Raw genomic sequence first — 20,166 nt, 5'->3', positions numbered from 1 at the left:
GGGGCATTGGGGCCTTGGGGGGGCAATGGTGACAGGGGGACATTGGGGATGGGGGTAATGGGGGGCGTGGGAGGGGGCAGTGGGGATGGGGGGGGGACAGAGAGGGGACATTGGGGGGGGGACATTGGGGGCAGGGGGAGATAATGGGGGTGATGGGGGGGGCGGGGGGGGACATTGGGGTGATGGGGGGGCAATGGAGACAGGGGGAGATAATGGGGGTAATGGGGTGGGGGGGCAGAAGGGGGGGGGATTGGGGACATTTGGGGGGGGCACAGTGGGTACAGGGGGATAATAGGGGTAATGGGGCGGGGGGGGACAGAGGGGGAACATCGGGGGGGGGACAGTGGGGTCATGGGGAGATAATGGGGGAAATGGGGGGGATGAGGGAAGGGGGGGCATTGGGGACGTTGGGGGGGCAATGGGGACAGGGGGAGATAATGAGGGGTAATGGGGTGGGGGGGGGCAGAGGGGGACAGTGGGGACGGGGGGGTAAAATGGGGACAGGGACATTGGGGACAATGGGGATGGGGGGAGATAATGGGGGGAATGGGGAGGGGGGTGACAGAGGGGGACATTGGGGGGCAAATGGGGGACATTGGGGACATGGGGGTGACATTAGGGGATATTGGGGACAATGGGACAGGGGGGTGACATTGGGGTGGCATTGGGGGACATTGGGGACATGGGGGGTGACATTGGGGCATGGGGACAATGGGACGTGGGGACATGGGGGTGACACTGGGGGACACTGAGGTGACAGGGGACGTGGGGGGGGATATTGGGGACGTGGGGGTGACATGGGGGACATTGGGGTGGCATTAAGGGACATTGAGGACAGGGACATTGGGGACATGGGGACATGAGGGGACACTGGGGACATGAGGGGGACATGAGGGGACATTGGGGACAATGGGGGTCACGGGGGTGGCATTGGGGGACACTGAGGTGATGTTGGGGGACATTGGGGGACATAGGGGGTGGCATTAGGGGACACTGGGGACAATGGGACATGGGGGTGATATGAGGGGACACTGGGGACATGGGGGTGGCATTGGGGTGGCATTAGGGGACATTGGGGTGACATGAGGGTACATTGGAGACATGGGGGGTGGCATTAGGGGACACTGGGGACAATGGGGGACACGGGGGTGGCATTGGGGGGCACTGAGGTGATTAGGGGACATCATGGGGACATTGGGGGTGGCATTAGAGGGAAAATGGGGGCATGGGGGTGGCATGAGGGGACATTGGGGGCATGGGGGTGACATTGGGGTGACATGGGGTGGCATTGGGGGACACAGAGGTGATGTTGGAGGACATTGGGGGGTGGCATTAGGGGACACTGGGGACATGGGGGGCACATGAGGAGACAATGGGGACATGGGGGGACATAGGGGTGACATTGGGGTGGCATTGGGGGACATTGGGGACATGGGGAACAATGGAACAGAGGAGTGACATGAGGGGACATTGGGGACATGGGGGTGACGTTGGGGTGGCATTGGGGGACATTGGGGACATGGGGGTGACATTGGGGTGGCATTGGGGGACATTGGGGACAATGGGGGACACGGGGGTGGCATTGGGGGGCACTGAGGTGATGTTAGGGGACATTGGGGGTGGCGTTAGGGGACATGGGGACAGGGAGGTGGCATTGGGGGACGTTGGGGTGACATTGGGGACACGGGGGTGACATTGGGGGGGGCACGAGGGGACGCTGGGGGGACATGGGGGGGCATTGGGGACATGGGGAGGACAATAGGGGCACATGGGGGGGGGGGACATTGGGAGGACAATGGGGACATTGGGAGCAACGGGGGGGGGGGGACAATGGGGGGGGGATGGAGACAATGGGGACATGGGGGGGGGGGACATTGAAGACACTGGGGGGGACATGGAGTGTGGGGGGGGGGGTCCCTGTGGTCCCACCTCCCGCCCCCCCCCACCCCCCGCACCAGCGCTGCAGCCCCACACTGGTACAGGGGTTGGGAGAGGGCGGGGGGGGGCGGCGGGACCCCCCCCCCCCCCACGACCCCATAAAAAACCCCAAATGGAGGCTCCCCCCCCCTCCACCTCAATAACCCCAAATGGAGGGCCCCCCCACCCCATAAATAACCCCAAATGGAGGCCCCCCCCCCCCATCCCAATAACCCCAAATAGAGGACCCCCCCCTCAACTCCCCCCACCCCACAAATAATCCCAAATGGAGCCCCCCCCCCATCCCAATAACCCCAAATAGAGGACCCCCCCCACTCCCCCCCCACAAATAACCCCAAATGGAGCCCCCCCCCCCCCCAATAGCCCCAAATGGAGGACCCCCCCCCTCCAACTCCCCCCACCCCACAAATAATCCCAAATGGAGCCCCCCCCCCCATCCCAATAACCCCAAATGAAGGCCCCCCCCACCCCTCAGGACTCCCCTCTCCAATAACCCCAAATGGACCCCCCCCCCCCCCCAGGACCCCCCCCCCAATAACCCCCAAATAGAGGACACCCCCAGACCCCCCCCCCCCTCCATAAATCGCAAACTGCCCCCCCCCAGGACTCCCCCTCCCCAACAACCCCCAAAACGGAGGAGACCCCCCCAGGACCTCCCCCAAACCCCCCCCCAAAAAAAACCCCCAACCCCCCCAGGACCCCCCCCAAAAAAAAATCAAACCGCCCCCCCCACTTTGATCCCCCTGAGGTGGGTGGGGGGGTTTCCTATTATTTTTTGTGGGGGGGTCCCTTTCTCTTACCCCTCCGTCGCCCCCCCCCCGCTCAGCGCTCAGTGCCTCTTTATAAAGCCTCGAGGGGGGGGGGGTCCGTCCCACCCCCCCCCCCCTTATTTCCTGCCCCGGGGGGGGGGGGGGGGGGGGGGGCGGGGGGGCCCCGCGGCACAAACAGGAAAAGGCGGAGGGGGGGGAGAACTGCGTTCCCACGGGGCCCCACCCGCGGCCACACCCGGAGCGATACCGGGGGGGGGGGGGCAGGGGGGGACACATCGACCCCACACCAACCCCTAAGAAAACAACGTGACCCCCCCCCCCAAAAAAAAGACCCCCCTCTCTCCCCTCCAGATACCCATAAATCCCTATGGACCCCCCCCCCAAATTTAATCCCGACCCCCCCATATAAAAAGGACACAAATCCCTATGGCCCCCCCCCCCCAAAAAAAAAAAACACCTCACATCCCAATGGACCCCCCCCCAAATAAATACCCACAGACCCCTATTAACCCCTGGCCCCCCCCAAAAAAATACATTGCCCCCCCCCCCCCAAACCCTGTGTCCTGTAATCCCTATGGTGTTCCCCCCCCCCAAATCCCCCCCCAAATCTCAATGCCCCCCCCCAAAATGACCCATAATGACCCCCCCCAAAAAAAACCATTGGGCCCCCCCCCAAAATCTGCACCCCATAATCCCCATGGACCCCCCCCAAAATACCCCCCCCAAATCTCAATGGCCCCCCCCAAAATGACCCATAATGACCCCCCCCAATAAACCATTGCCCCCCCCCAAAAATCTGCACCCCATAATCCCCATGGACCCCCCCCAAAATCCCCCCCCAAATCTCAATGCCCCCCCCCCAAAATGACCCATAATGACCCCCCCAATAAACCATTGCCCCCCCCCAAATCTGCACCCCATAATCCCCATGGATCCCCCCCAAAAAATCCCCCCCCAAATCACTATGGACCCCCCCCAACCCGGTATGGCCCAACATATGGACCAGTTTAGCACCAGTACAGCCCAGTACAGCCCAGTATAGAACCAGTACAACCCACTATGGCTCAGTATAGACCAGTACAGCCCAGTACAGACCAGTACAACCCAGTATAGCCCCAGTACAACCCAGTATGGCCCAGTATAGACCAGTACAGCCCAGTACAGCCCAGTATAGCCCCAGTACAACCCGCTATGGCCCAGTATAGACCAGTATAGCCCCAGTACAACCCAGTATGGCCCAGTATAGCTCAGTACAGCCCAGTACAGCCCAGTATAACCCCAGTATAACCCCAGTACAACCCACTATGGCCCAGTATAGCCCAGTATAGCCCAGTATAACCCAGTATAACCCAAGTATAACCCCAGTACAACCCGCTATGGCCCAGTATAGCCCAGTACAGCCCAGTACAGCCCAGTACAGCCCAGTATAACCCCAGTACAACCCGCTATGGCCCAGTATAACCCCAGTACAACCCAGTACAGCCCAGTATAACCCCAGTATAACCCGCTATGGCCCAGTACAGACCAGTTTAGCACCAGTATAGTGCTGTATAGCCCAGTATAGCCCCAGTACGGCCCAGTTTAGCCCAGTTTAGTACCAGTATAGCCCAGTACCTCCCAGTACATCCCAGTACAACCCACTATGGCCCAGTATAGCCCAGTACAGCCCAGTATGGCCCAGTACAGCCCAGCACAACCCACTAAGGCCCAGTATAGACCAGTTCAGCACCAGTATAGCCCAGTACAGCCCCAGTACCTCCCAGTATAGCCCCAGTACAACCCACTATGGCCCAGTATAGACCAGTTCAGCACCAGTATAGCCCAGTACATCCCCAATATCTCCCAGTACATCCCAGTATAACTCTATATGGCCCAGTATAGACCAGTTTAGCACCAGTATAGCCCAGTATAGCCCCAGTATCTCCCAGTACATCCCAGTATAACTCTATATGGCCCAGTATAGACCAGTTCAGCACCAGTACATCCCAGTACAGCCCCAGTACCTCCCAGTACATCCCAGTACAACCCACTATGGCCCAGTATAGACCAGTTCAGCACCAGTATAGCCCAGTACAACCCAGTATGGTCCAGTATGGTCCAATATAGACCAGTTTAGCACCAGTATAGCCCAGTACAGCCCCAGTGCATCCCAGTATAACCCAGTACAGCTCAGTTCAGCACCAGTACCTCCCAGTATAGCCCAGTATTGTCCAGTTTAGCACCAGTATAGCCCAGTACAGCCCCAGTACCTCCCAGTTTAACCCAGTATGGCCCAGTATAGACCAGCTTAGTGTCAGTGTAGCCCAGTACAGCCCCAGTACCTCCCAGTTTAACCCAGTATGGCCCAGTATAGCCCAGTCCATCTCAGTATGGACCAGTATAACCAGCATAGCCCAGTATAACCAGTATAGTCCACTATATCCCAGTATAACCAGTTTAACCCAGTCCATACCGGTATAACCGGTGTAACCCAGTATATTCCAGTATAACCAGTATAACCCAGTCCATACTGGTATAACCCAGTATATTCCAGTATAACCAGTATAACCCAGTCCATTCCAGTACAGCAAGTATAATCCAGTATATCCCAGTATAAACCAGTTCCATCCCAGTATAACCCAGCATAACCCGGTGCAACCCAGTCCATCCCAGTATATCCCAGTATAACCAGTATGGACCAGTATAACCCAGTATAACCCAGCATAACCCAGTATAACCAGTATAACCACTGTATCCCAGTATAGCCCAGTATGGCCCAATATAACCAGTATAGCCCAGTATATCCCAGTACATCCCAGTATATCTCCGTATACCCCAGTATAGCCCAGTATATTCCAGTGTAGCCCAGTACATCCCAGTATAGCCCAGTATAACCCAGTATAGCTCAGTGTATCCCAGTACATCCCAGTATAACCCAGTATAACCCAGTATAACCCAGTACACCCCAGTACACCCCAGTACATCCCAGTACATTCCAGTACATCCCAGTATAACCCAGTATAGCCTAGTATAACCCAGTATAACCCAGTGTATCCCAGTACATCCCAGTACATCCCAGTATAACCCAGTATAACCCAGTATAGCCCAGTACATCCCAGTATATCCCAGTACACCCCCGTACCTCCCAGTATATCCCAGTACATCCAAGTATAACCCAGTCCATCCCAGTCCATCCCAGTATAACCCAGTATAGCCCAGTATAGCCCAGTACATCCCAGTATAGCCCAGTATAACCCAGTATAGCCCAGTACATCCCAGTATAACCCAGTATAGCCCAGTATAGCCCAGTACATCCCAGTATATCCCAGTACATCCAAGTATAACCCAGTCCATCCCAGTCCATCCCAGTATAACCCAGTATAGCCCAGTATAGCCCAGTACATCCCAGTACATCCCAGTATAGCCCAGTATAGCCCAGTACATCCCAGTATAACCCCGTATAACCCAGTCCATCCCAGTATAACTCAGTATAGCCCAGCACACCCCAGTACATCCCAGTATATCCCAGTCCATCCCAGTATAACCCAGTCCATCCCTGTCCATCCCAGTACATCCCAGTATAACCCAGTATAACCCAGTATAGCCCAGTACATCCCAGTACATCCCAGTACATCCCAGTATAACCCAGTATAACCCAGTATAATGCAGTACATTCCAGTACATCCCAGTATAGCCCAGTATAACCCAGTCCATCCCAGTACATCCCAGTACATCCCAGTATAGCCCAGTACATCCCAGTACATCCCAGTATAGCCCAATATAACCCAGTATAGCCCAGTACATCCCAGGACAGCCCAGTACATCCCAGTACATCCCAGTGCATCCCAGTACACCCCAGTACATCCCAGTACATCCCAGTGCATCCCAGTACATCCCAGTACACCCCAGTAAAACCCCGCGCCGCCCCGGGCCAAAACCGCTCTTTTTTTGGGCACGGCTCTCCCCGCACAGCAACGTGGCGGCCGGCAGCCAATGGGATCGCTCGGGGGGCGGGTCCAAGTCGGCGAGACGGCTTTCCATTGGCTGCGAGGGCGGCGGTGGGCGGGGCGCGGAGCCGCGGGACCCCCGGTGGGGGGGGGGGAAGGGGGGGGGACAGGACGGCGCGAGGTGGGAACGGGGTCGGATTTGGGGCGAAACGGGCGGAATTTGGGGCTTTTTGGGGCTTTTTGGGCACTTTGGGGCGTTCGGAAGCGCTGCGGGGATCCGGGGGGGCGGCGCCGGGGGGGGGGGGGGGGCGGAATTTTGGGGCCATTTGGGAAAAATTTGGGACATTTGGGAACGGGGCGGAGGGCGATTTTTTTGGGGCGGTTTTTAGGGGATTTGGGGTGAATTTGGGGCATTTGGGGGCAATTTGGAGGCAATTTGGGGGAAAATTTGAGACATTTTGGTGCAAATTTGGGGCAATTTTGAGGCAAATTTGAGACATTTTGGGGCAAATTTGGTGCAAATTTGGGGCATTTGGGGGCAATTTTGGAGCAAATTTGGGGCAAATTTGAGACGTTTTGGTGTAAATTTGGGGCATTTTGGGGCAGTTCTGAGGGGATTTGGGGCAATTTTGGGGCGTTTTGGTGCCATCTGGGGAAAATCTGGGCGAAATTTTGGGCAATTTGGGGCATTTTGAGGGCAGTTCTGTGGCGATTTGAGGCACTTTTAGGGACTTTCTGGTGACATTTGTTCAAATTTTGGGGCAATTTTGAGGAGATTTGGGGCAAATTTGGGACATTTGGGGCAAATTTGGGGCAAATTTGGGGCATTTGGGGCAAATTTGGAGCAAATTTGGGGCATTTGGGGACACTTCGAGGGCAGTTTTGGGGCAGCTCTGAGGATTTGGGGCAATTTTGGGACATTTTGGGGCACTTTGGGGCATTTGGGGGCAATTTGGGGCAATCTGGGACATTTTGGGGCGTTTTGAGGGCATTTCAACCCCATTTCAACCCCATCCCATTTTAACCCCATCCCATTCTGACCTCATTTCAACCCCATTCCACCCCATTTTCACCCCATCCCACCCCATTCTGTCCCCATATTTCAACCCCATCCCATCCCACCCCATTCTGACCCCATTTTACCCCATTCCACCCCATTTTCACCCCATCCCATCCCATCCCATCCTGACCCCATTTTACCCCATTTTACCCCATTTTCACCCCATCCCACCCCATTCTGACCCTGTTTTACCCCATTTCAACCCCACCCCATCCCATCCTGACCCCATTTTACCTGATTCCATCCCATTTCAACCCCATCCCACCCCATTCTGACCCCATTTTGCCCCATTTCACCCCATCCCACCCCATTCTGACCCTATTTCAACCCCATCCCATCCCATCCCATTCTGACCCCATTTTCACCCCATCCCACCCCATTCTGACCCTGTTTTACCCCATTTCAACCCCATCCCATCCCATCCTGACCCCGTTTTACCCCTTTTCACCCCACCCCACCCCATCCTGACCCCATTTTCATCCCATCCCACCCCATCCTGACCCCATTGTACCCCATTTCACCCCACCCCATCCCATTCTGACCCCATTTTCACTCCATCCTGACCCCATTTTACCCCATTTTCATCCCATCCCACCCCATTTTACCCCATTCACCCCATCCCATCCCATCCTGACCCCATTTTACCCCATTTTCACCCCACCCCACCCCATCCTGACCCCATTTTCATCCCATCCCACCCCATCCTGACCCCATTGTACCCCATTTCACCCCACCTCATCCCATTCTGACCCCATTGTACCCCATTTCACCCCCTCCCATCCCATCCTGACCCCATTTTACCCCATTTTCACCCCATCCCACCCCATTCTGACCCTATTTCAACCCCATCCCATCCCACCCCATCCTGACCCCATTGTACCCCATTTCACCCCACCCCATCCCATTCTGACCCCATTTTCACCCCATCCTGACCCCATTTTACCCCATTTTCACCCCACCCCACCCCATTTTCACCCCATATCCCACCCCGTATCCCGCAGGATGCGGCGGGGGGGCTGGCAGTGGCTGTTCCTGGCCGCGCTGTGCCTGGCAGGGGGCTCCCCTCCCCCCCCCCCGAGCGGGGGTCTCGCCGGGACCTTCCGGGGGTCCCCCACGATGACACCCACGGCTTCTCCTACGACCACGACGCCTTCCTGGGCCCCGAGGAGGCGCGAGCCTTCCAGCAGCTGCAGCCCGAGGAGAGCCGCCGCCGTTTGGGGTGCGGAGACCCCCACAGCCCCCCCCCCACAGCCCCCTCCCCCCACAGCCCCCCACCCCCACAACCACCGTCGGACCCCCAGGAAGACCCCTCAGGTCCTTTGACGGGGAAATTCGCCACCCAAAAACCCCAACCCTGGGACCCCCGGGATGGGATTTGTGAGACCCCAACCCTGTGATCCTATGGGACCCCAAAAACCCCAACCCTGGGACCCCCGGGATGGGACTCGTGAGACCCCAACCCCCTGATCCTATGGGACCCCAAAAACCCCAACCCTGGGACCCCCGGGATGGGACTCGTGAGACCCCAACCCCCTGATCCTATGGGACCCCAAAAACCCCAACCCTGGGACCCCCAGGAGACCCCTCAGGTCCTTTGGGGGTGGGGGGGGAACTTCACCACGTGGGACCCCAGAACCCCAACCCTGAGACCCCCAGGATGGGACTCGTGAGACCCCAACCCACTGCTCCCATGGGACCCCAAAAACCCCAACCCTGGGACCCCCAGAAAGACCCCTCAGGTCCTTTGACGGGGAAATTCACCACCCAAAAACCCCAAAAACCCCAACCCTGAGACCCCCAGGATGGGACTCGTGAGACCCCAACCCCCTGATCCTATAGGACCCCAAAAACCCCAATCCTGGGACCCCCGGGATGGGACTCGAGACCCCAACCCCCCGATCCCATGGGACCCCAAAAACCCCAACCCTGGGACCCCCAGGATGGGATTCATGAGACCCCAACCCCCTGATCCTATGGGACCTCAAAAACCCCAACCCTGGGACCCCCAGGAGACCCCTCAGGTCCTCTGATGGGGAAACTTCACCACGTGGGACCCCAAAAACCCCAACCCTGGGACCCCCAGGAGTTCCTGATCTGGGACTTGTGAGACCCCAACCCCCTGACCCCATGGGACCCCAAAACGTGTTGTGACCCCTCTGAGCCCCCAGACCCTCTTCCCCCCCCCCCCCAAATCCCTCCATCTACATCTCAGGGTGGGGCAAACTGACCCCAACCCTCCCAGTTATAGGACACTGAGGACCCCAGCCCCATTTCTGAGACCCCAAAACCCAGTCCTGGGGTGGGACCCCAACCCTCCCAGCTGTAGGACTCTGAGGACCCCAGCCCCATTTCTGAGACCCCAAAACCTGGTCCTGGGGTGGGACCCCAACCCCTCCATCTGTAGGACAATGAGGACCCCAACCCCCATTTCTAAGACCCTAAAACCTGGTCCTGGGCTGGGACCCCAACCCATCCAGCTATAGATGACTGAGAACCCCAAAACCTCCCACCCTGGGACCCCAAAACGTGCTGTGACCCCTCTGAGCCCCCAGACCCGTTTCCTGGGGACCCCAAATCCCAGTCCTGGGGTGGGACCCCAACCCATCCAGCTATAGGACACCAAGGATCCCAAAACCTCCCAACCCAGGGATCCCAAAATGTGTTGTGAACCCTGTGAGGCCCCAGAGCCTTTTGCTGGGGACCCCAAAACCCAGTCCTGGAGTGGGACCCCAACCCTCCCAGCTGTAGGACACCGAGGACCCCAGCCCCATTTCTGAGACCCCAAAACCTGGTCCTGGGGTGGGACCCCAACCCCTCCATCTGTAGGACAATGAGGACCCCAACCCCCATTTCTAAGACCCTAAAACCTGGTCCTGGGCTGGGACCCCAACCCATCCAGCTATAGATGACTGAGAACCCCAAAACCTCCCACCCTGGGACCCCAAAACGTGTTGTGACCCCTCTGAGCCCCCAGACCCGTTTCCTGGGGACCCCAAATCCCAGTCCTGGGCTGGGACCCCAACCCTCCCAGCTGTAGGACACTGAGGACCCCAGCCCCATTTCTGAGACCCCAGAACCCAGTCCTGGAGTGGGACCCCAACCCTCCCAGCTATAGGACACCGAGGACCCCAAAACCTCCCACCGTGGGACCCCAAAACGTGCTGTGACCCCTCTGAGCCCCCAGACCCGTTTCCTGGGGACCCCAAATCCCAGTCCTGGGCTGGGACCCCAACCATCCCAGCTATAGGACACAGAGGACCCCAGCCCCATTTCTGAGACCCCAGAACCTGGTCCTGGGGTGGGACCCCAACCCATCCAGCTGTAGGACAATGAGGACCCCAACCCCCATTTCTAAGACCCTAAAACCTGGTCCTGGGCTGGGACCCCAACCCATCCAGCTATAGATGACTGAGAACCCCAAAACCTCCCACCCTGGGACCCCAAAACGTGCTGTGACCCCTCTGAGTCCCCAGACCCGTTTCCTGGGGACCCCAAATCCCAGTCCTGGGGTGGGACCCCAACCCTCCCAGCTGTAGGACACCGAGAACCCCAAAACCTCCCACCGTGGGACCCCAAAACGTGTTGTGACCCCTCTGAGCCCCCAGACCCCCCCTCCCCCAGTCCCTCCATCTACATCTCAGGGTGGGGCAAACTGACCCCAACCCTCCCAGCTTTGGGCCATCAAGGACCCCAGCCCCATTTCTGAGACCCCAGAACCTGGTCCTGGAGTGGGACCCCAACCCCTCCATCTGTAGGACAATGAGGACCCCAACCCCCATTTCCAAGACCCTAAAACCTGTTTCTGGGCTGGGACCCCAACCCTCCCAGCTGTAGGACACCAAGGACCCCAAAACCTCCCACCCTGGGACCCCAAAATGCGTTGTGAACCCTGTGAGCCCCCAGACCCTTTTGCTGGGGACCCCAAATCCCAGTCCTGGGCTGGGACCCCAACCCTCCCAGCTATAGGACACCGAGGACCCCAAAACCTCCCACCCTGGGACCCCAAAACGTGCTGTGACCCCTCTGAGCCCCAGACCCGTTTCCTGGGGACCCCAAAACCTGTTCCTGGGCTGGGACCCCAACCCATCCAGCTATAGGACACCGAGGACCCCAAAACCTCCCACCGTGGGACCCCAAAACGCGTTGTGACCCCTCTGAGCCCCCAGACCCCCCCTCCCCCAGTCCCTCCATCTACATCTGGGGGTGGGTGAAACTTTGGGGTCCGCCCCATTTCCCCCCCCCCCCCAGGCTGCTGGTGGGGCTGATCGATGCGGACGGCGACGCGGCGGTGACGGAGGCGGAGCTGCAGGCGTGGATCGAAAGGACCAGGAGGAGATCGAGGGAGGAGAGCCTGAAACGGGGCCTGCAGCGATACGACACCAACGGGGACGGGGCTGTGGGGTGGGACGAGTATCGGGACGAGGCCTACGGACCGCCGGGTGAGGGGGGGAATGGGGTCGGGGGGTGGATGGTGGGGTATCGGGTAATGGGGAGCTCGGGTTTGGGGATGCTGGATAATGGGGTGTTGGGTTTGGGGTATGGGGATGTTGGATAATGGGGTGTTGGATAATGAGGATGTTGGGTTTGGGGTATGGGGTGTTGGATAATGGGGTGTTGGATAATGGGATGCTGGATAATGGGATTGTTGGGTTGGGGATGCTGGATAATGGGATGTTGGATAATGGGATATTGGATAATGGGGATGTTGGATAATGGGATGTTGGATAATGGGGTGTTGGATAATGGGGATGTTGGATAATGGGGATGCTGGATAATGGGGATGTTGGATAATGGGATGTTGGATAATGGGGTGTTGGATAATGGGGATGTTGGATAATGGGGTGTTGGATAATGGGATGTTGGATAATGGGGATGCTGGATAATGGGGTGTTGGATAATGGGATGTTGGATAATGGGGTGTTGGATAATGGGGTGTTGGGTTTGGGGTGTGGGGTGTTGGATAGTGGGGATGTTGTTGGATAATGGGGTGTTGGATAATGGGATGCTGGATAATGGGATCGTTGGGTTGGGGATGTTGGATAATGGGATGTTGGATAATGGGATCGTTGGGTTTGAGACGTTGAATAATGGGATTGTTGGGGTGTGGGGTGTTGGATAATGGGATCGTTGGGATGTGGGGATGTTGGATAATGGGATCGTTGGGATGTGGGATAATGGGATCGTTGGGACGTGGGATGTTGGATAATGGGATCGTTGGGTTCGGGGTGTTGAATAATGGGATTGTTGGAATGTGGGATGTTGGATAATGGGGTAGTTGGGTTCGAGACGTTGGATAATGGGATCGTTGGGTTTGGGATGCTGGATAATGGGGTCGTTGGGTTCGGGACGCTGGATAATGGGATCGTTGGGATGTGGGATGTGGGATAATGGGGTCGTTGCATTCGGGATGCGTTGGCTTTGGCTGATGGGGACGCAGGCGTGGGTCCCTTGAGGGTCACCCGTTGTCCCCCCTCCGTCCCCAGGCTCGGATTTCGGGGCGCTGCAGGACGCCCAGACGTACGCCCGCATGGCGGCCCGCGACGAGCGCCGCTTCCACGCCGCCGACCGCGACGGGGACATGGCGGCCACCGCGGCCGAGCTGGGCGCCTTCCTGCACCCCGAGGACTTCGAGCACATGCAGGACGTCGTGGCCATGGTGGGTCGCTCAGCGCCACCCCCTGCTGCCACCCGCTGTCCCTTCGGTGTCTGTTGGGGTCCCCTTGGTGTCCCCATGGTGTCCCCTGACGTCCCTTTTGTACCTCCTGCTGTGCCCATGGTGCCACCCAGTGTCCCTCTGGTGTCTGTTGGGGTCCCCACGGTGGCACCCTGGGGCCCTTGGTGTCCCCTTGGTGTCACCAAAGGTCCCTTGGTGTCCTCTTGATGTCCCCACAGTGGCACCTCGGGGCCCTTGGTGTCCTCTCCATGTCCCCTTGATGCCCCCATGGTGTCACTGAGGGTCCCTTGGTGCCACTGAGGGTCCCCTGCTGTCCCCTTGGTCTCCCCCTGGTGTCCCCTGATGTCCCTTTTGTACCTCCTGCTGTCCCCATGGTGCCACCCAGTGTCCCTCTGGTGTCTGTTGGTGTCCCCGTGGTGGCACCTCGGGGCCCTTGGTGTCCCCTAGATGTCCCCTTGGTGTCGCTTAGGGTCCCTTGGTGTCCCCTTGCTCCCCCCCCGCTGTCCCCATGGTGCCACCCAGTGTCCCTTTGGTGTCTGTTGGTGTCCCCACGGTGTCACTGAGGGTCCCTTGGTGTCACCTTGGTGTCCCCCTGGTGTCCCCTGACGTCCTTTTTGTACCTCCTGCTGTCCCCATGGTGCCACCCGGTGTCCCTTCGGTGTCTGTTGGTGTCCCCACGGTGCCACTGAGGGTCCCTTGGTGTCACCTTGGTGTCCCCCTGGTGTCCCCTGACGTCCCTTTTGTACCTCCTGCTGTCCCCATGGTGCCACCCAGTGTCCCTCTGGTGTCTGTTGGTGTCCCCATGGTGGCACCTCGGGGCCCTTGGTGTCCCCATGGTGTCATCCAGTGTCCCCTTGGTGTCCCCTTGGTGTCCCCAAAGGTCCCTTAGTGTCCTCTTGATGTCCCCACGGTGGCACCTCAGGGCCCTTGGTGTCCCCTTGGTGTTATCCAGTGTCCCCTTGGTGTCCCCTTGGTGGCACCTTGGGGCCCTTGGTGTCCCCTTGGTCACTGAGGGTCCCTTGGTGACAGCTGGGGTCCCCTGCTGTCCCCTTGGTCTCCCCCTGGTGTCCCCATGGTGTCCCCTGACGTCCCTTTTGTACCTCCTGCTGTCCCCATGGTGCCACCCAGTGTCCCTTCGGTGTCTGTTGGTGTCCCCTTGGTGTCCCCATGATGTCATCTGATGTCCCCTTGGTGACACCTTGGGACCCCTGGGGTCTCATGGGGGCTTTTTGTCCCCCTGCTGTCCCCATGGTGTCCCCTTGATGTCCCTTTTGTACCTCCTGTTGTCCCCATGGTGCCACCCAGTGTCCCTTTGGTGTCTGTTGGTGTCCCCACAGTGTCACCTTGGGGCCCTTGGTGTCCCCAGCTGTCTCTTGGTGTCCCCGTTGTCCCTTCTGTACCTCCTGGTGTCCCCATGGTGTCCCCCAATGTCCCCTGGATGCCTCTGGTGTCCCCTTGGTGTCCCTGTGTGTCCCCTTTGTGTCCCCCCCCCAAGGCACAGCATCCCCCCCCCCTTTGTCCCCCGCAGGAGACAATAGAGGACATGGACAAGGATGGGGACGGCTTCATCCAGCTGGAGGAGTACATCGGTGAGGGGGGCACCGCCACCCCAACCCCACGTCCGTGTCCCCAACCCCACATCCGTGTCCCCAACCCCACGTCCGTGTCCCCAACCCCACATCCGTGTCCCCAACCCCACGTCCGTGTCCCCAACCCCACGTCCATCCCTGTCCCATCCTGAGTCCCGTGTGCCCAGTGCCCGCGGTGTCCCCATGGTGTCCCCATGGTGTCCCCATGTCCCTCACTGTCCCCACACCCCATGTCCCCATGATGTCCCCATATCCCTGATGTCCCCATGATGTCCCCACACCCCCATGACGTCCCCGTACCCCCTGCTGTCCCCATGTCCCTATAATGTCCCTATGATGTCCCCATGTCCCCCTGCTGTCCCCATGTCCCCATGATGTCCCCGCACCCCCTGCTGTCCCCATGTCCCCCTGCTGTCCCCATGTCCCCATGACGTCCCCATGACATCCCCACACCCCCTGCTGTCCCCATGTCCCCCCGCTGTCCCCATGTCCCCATGACGTCCCCATGACATCCCCACACCCCCTGCTGTCCCCATGTCCCCATGATGCCCCCACGATGTCCCCATGTCCCCCCATGTCCCCGCACCCCCTGCTGTCCCCATGTCCCCCTGCTGTCCCCATGTCCCCATGACGTCCCCATGACGTCCCCGCACCCCCTGCTGTCCCCATGTCCCCATGATGCCCCCATGATGTCCCCATGTCCCCATGACATCCCCACACCCCCTGCTGTCCCCATGTCCCCATGATGCCCCCCCGCTGTCCCCATGTCCCCATGACGTCCCCATGACGTCCCCGCACCCCCTGCTGTCCCCACGTCCCCCCGCTGTCCCCATGTCCCCCTGCTGTCCCCATGTCCCCATGACGTCCCCATGACATCCCCACACCCCCTGCTGTCCCCATGTCCCCATGATGCCCCCACGATGTCCCCATGTCCCCCCATGTCCCCACACCCCCTGCTGTCCCCATGTCCCCCTGCTGTCCCCATGTCCCCCGCTGTCCCCGTGTCCCCATGACGTCCCCATGACATCCCCGCACCCCCTGCTGTCCCCACGTCCCCCTGCTGTCCCCATGTCCCCCTGGTGTCCCCATGTCCCTATAACCCCCTGCTGTCCCCACGTCCCCCCGCTGTCCCCATGTCCCCCTGGTGTCCCCATGTCCCTATAACCCCCTGCTGTCCCTATAACCCCCTGCTGTCCCCACGTCCCCCCGCTGTCCCCGTGTCCCCATGACGTCCCCATGACGTCTCCATGTCCCCCCATGTCCCCACACCCCCTGCTGTCCCCACGTCCCCCCGCTGTCCCCGTGTCCCCATGACGTCCCCATGACATCCCCGCACCCCCTGCTGTCCCCATGTCCCCCTGGTGTCCCCATGTCCCTATAACCCCCCGCTGTCCCCGTGTCCCCATGACGTCCCCATGTCCCTATAACCCCCTGCTGTCCCCATGTCCCCCTGGTGTCCCCATGTCCCTATAACCCCCTGCTGTCCCCACGTCCCCCCGCTGTCCCCATGTCCCCCTGGTGTCCCCATGTCCCCACACCCCCCTGCTGTCCCCATGTCCCCCTGGTGTCCCCATGTCCCTATAACTCCCCGCTGTCCCCGTGTCCCCATGACGTCCCCATGTCCCTATAACCCCCTGCTGTCCCCATGTCCCCCGCTGTCCCCGTGTCCCCATGACGTCCCCATGACATCCCCGCACCCCCTGCTGTCCCCATGTCCCCCTGGTGTCCCCATGTCCCCCTGCTGTCCCCATGTCCCTATAACCCCCTGCTGTCCCCATGTCCCCCGCTGTCCCCGTGTCCCCATGACGTCCCCATGACATCCCCGCACCCCCTGCTGTCCCCATGTCCCCCTGGTGTCCCCATGTCCCTATAACCCCCCGCTGTCCCCGTGTCCCCCTGCTGTCCCCACGTCCCCCCGCTGTCCCCGTGTCCCCATGACGTCCCCATGACGCCCCCCAGCCGACCTGCACACGGCCGAGCCGGGTGTCGCGGAGCCGCCGTGGCTGGCGGTGGAGCGGGAGCAGTTCGTGCGCTTCCGGGACCGGGACGGGGACGGGCGGCTGGACGCGGCCGAGGTGCGGCATTGGCTGCAGCCCCCGAGCAGCGACTGGGCGCGCATCGAAGCGCAGCATCTGCTGCACGAGTCCGACCGCAACAAGGTGGGGGGGGGGGGGGGGGTATGGGGATATGGGGGGTGTGGGGATATGGGGGTACGGGGGGGTATGGGGGATATGGGGGGGTGTGGGGATATGGGGGGGTGCGTGGGGGTATGGAGGATATGGGGGATATGGGGGAGTATGGGGGGGTATGGGGGGTGTGGGAATATGGGGGGTATGGGGGATATGGGGGATATGGGGGGTGTGGGGGATATGGGGGATATGGGGGGGTGTGGGGATATGGGGGGGTGTGGGGATATGGGGGGTGTGGGGATATGGGGGGGTGCATGGGGGTATGGAGGATATGGGGGGGTGTGGGGGGGTACGGGGGTGTGGGGGGAGTGTGGGGATATGGGGAATATGGGGGGGTATGGGGGGGTATGTGGGGGTGTGGGGGTATGGGGGATATGGGGGGTGTGGGGGAGTATGGGGGGGTATGGGGATATGGGGGGGGTGGGGATATGGGGGGGGTGTGGGAGGGGTGCGGGGGTTGGGGGGGGTGTGGGGGGGTATGGGGGATATGGGGGATATGGGGGAGTATGGGGGGGTATGGGGGGTGTGGGGATATGGGGGGTATGGGGGATATGGGGGGTGTGGGGGATATGGGTGATATGGGGGAGTATGGGGGGGTATGGGGGGTGTGGGGATATGGGGGATATGGGGGGGTGTGGGGGATGTGGGGGGGTGTGGGGATATGGGGGATATGGGGGGTGTGGGGATATGGGGGGGTGTGGGGGATGTGGGGGGGTGTGGGGATATGGGGGGGTATGGGGATAATGGGGGGTGTGTGGGGGGGTGGGGGTATAGGGGATATGGGGAGGTATGGGGGGGTATGGGGATATGGGGGGGGGGGGATATGGGGGGGGTGTGGGGGGGTATGGGGGATATGGGGGATATGGGGGGAATGGGAATATGGGGGATATGGGGGAGTATGGGGGGGTATGGGGGGGTGTGGGGGAGTATGGGGGATATGGGGGGGTGTGGGGATATGGGGGGGTGTGTGGGGGTATGGAGGATATGGGGGGGTGTGGGGGGGTATGGGGATATGGGGGGTATGGGGGATATGGGGGGTGTGGGGGGTGTGGGTGGTATGGGGGATATGGGGGGTGTGGGGGGGTGTGGGGGATGTGGGGGGAGTGTGGGGGGGGTGGGAGTATAGGGGGTATGGGGAGGTATGGGGGGGTATGGGGATATGGGGGGTGTGGAGGGATGTGGAAGGGTATGGGGGGTGGGGGGGGAGGGGGGCGGGGGTCAGGGGGGTGTGGGGGTATATGGGGGGATGTGGGGGACATGGGGGGTGTGGGGTTGGGGGGGGGTATGTGGGGGTGTGGGGATATGGGATAACGGGGACAGATGGGGACAGATGGGTCCCTATAGGGGCAGTGGGGGACATGGGGACAATGGGATTGGAGACATTTGGGACCTCATGGGGACAGTGGGGACAGACGGGTCCTTATAGGGGCAGTGGGGTACAATGGGGACAGATGCGTCCCTATAAGGGCAATGGGGGACATGGGGACAGTGGGGTTGGGGCCATTTGGGACCTCATGGGGACAGACGGGTCCTTGTAGGGGCAATGGGATACAATGGGACCAGCGGGGTTGGGGACAGTGGGGACATTTGGGACCCCGCCATGACACGGTGTCCCCCCCGTCCCCCCCCCCAGGACGGGCAGCTGAGCCGGGAGGAGATCCTGGGCAACTGGCAGATGTTCGTGGGCAGCCAGGCCACCAACTATGGCGAGGATCTGGAGCGGCCCCACGATGAGCTGTGACCCCCCCGGACCCCCAGCTGTGGGATGGGGGGGGGGGGGGGGGTGATGGGGGAGGAGGGGGGGGGGACACCGCGCAGGGAATAAACATTTGGGGTCACCCCCATCCCCTGCCCCCAAAACGCCCTCAGCAGTAAATTGCCCCCCCATCAACCCCCCCCCCCATCATTATTAGGGGCAGCCCCTCTCCTGCCCCCCCACAATGCCCCCCCCCCCCAACATTGGGGACACCCTCTCCCCCCCTCCTCTATTAGGAGACATTGGGACCCCCCCCACCTCACGCTGGGGTCCCCTCGTGGGTCCTGAGGACCCTATGGGGACACTGGGACCCCTCCCCACCCCCCCCCTCCAAACATTGGGGGGGGTCCCATGGGGTTATTGTGGACAGTAAGACCCCCCTCCCCCCCCCCCAAGACACTGTGGGTCCCTTGGGGGGTTCGTTGGGGACCTTCTGACCCCCCCTCAATATTGGGGTCTCTCTGGGGGTGTTGGGAGCACTGCAACCCCCCCCCATAGGGATGAGACCCCCCCCCCCCCCAAAATGAGCCCCACCCCCGTTTTGGCTGCGTTTATTCCTCGGTAACGGCACCATATAAAAACATAACTTACGAAAGGGGGGGGGGAAATAAGGAACCCCCCACCGCAGCCCCCCCCCCCCCGCCCTCCAAAAAAAAAAAACCGAGACCCCTCCCCCTTATACCAAGGGGTGAGGAGGGGGAGGGGAAAAGAAGGGGGGGGGGTTACAAACCGCTGCCCCCCCCCCCAAATGGAGGGGATTTGGGGGTGGGGGGCAGCAAGGACCCCCCCCCACTGGATAAGGACCGGGGTGGGGGGGGGGAAAATGAGGTCATTACGGACCCCCTCATGGGGGCAGAACCCCCCCCCCTCTTTTTGCCCCCCCCCTTCAATAGATACACACTGGGGTGGCAGGGACCCCCCCCCCCCCCGAAAAAAAAAAGGAAACCCAGACCCCTCATTTGGGGGTGGGGAGGGATTGACACAGAGACCCCCCCCCTCACTGTCATGGCAGGGGGGGGGCAATGGGAGCCCCCCGTGGGGGTATCTGGGGGGGGGGGGGAACTATGGACCCCCCCAGTGTTACGGAGGAGCCCCTAAAGGATGGGGGGGGGGGGCGGACAATGACACTTGGAGGATCCCCATGGTAACGGAGGGGGGGGGGGGGGGAGTGAAGACCCCCACAGTAATATGGGGGGGCACTGAGGACCCCCATGACAACGGGGGGGGGGGGGGGAACCCCCAGCACTCATTGAGGGGGGGGGGG

The 20,166-nt window shown here is 60.6% G+C and overlaps 1 protein-coding gene across 1 annotated transcript; it reads left to right on the top strand.

Annotated features, from left to right (window-relative positions):
* Positions 1-6,680: 6,680 nt before the first annotated feature.
* Positions 6,681-18,926, top strand: LOC116240977 (reticulocalbin-3-like). The gene is made up of 7 exons (XM_090127550.1): positions 6,681-6,815; positions 8,696-8,913; positions 11,943-12,133; positions 13,178-13,350; positions 14,897-14,957; positions 16,917-17,116; positions 18,780-18,926. The coding sequence occupies exons 1-7, from the start codon at positions 6,681-6,683 to the stop codon at positions 18,885-18,887; spliced, it is 1,086 nt and encodes a 361-aa protein (XP_089983676.1). The 3' UTR covers positions 18,888-18,926.
* Positions 18,927-20,166: the final 1,240 nt, after the last annotated feature.

This window comes from Phasianus colchicus, chromosome 31, assembly GCF_987193195.1.
Source record: "Phasianus colchicus chromosome 31, bPhaCol1.hap1.1, whole genome shotgun sequence".
NCBI classification, from domain to species: Eukaryota; Metazoa; Chordata; class Aves; order Galliformes; family Phasianidae; genus Phasianus; species Phasianus colchicus.
This window is presented reverse-complemented; position numbering and strand designations above follow the sequence as displayed.

Bases quoted from the DNA above. Each gene is read 5' to 3' on its own strand.
- LOC116240977 (XM_090127550.1), top strand. From the start codon at position 6,681: ATGGGATCGCTCGGGGGGCGGGTCCAAGTCGGCGAGACGGCTTTCCAT. The intron at 12,134-13,177 runs GTGAGGGGGGGA...CTCCGTCCCCAG, and splicing joins CGAGGCCTACGGACCGCCGG to GCTCGGATTTCGGGGCGCTG. The intron at 17,117-18,779 runs GTGGGGGGGGGG...CCCCCCCCCCAG, and splicing joins ACGAGTCCGACCGCAACAAG to GACGGGCAGCTGAGCCGGGA.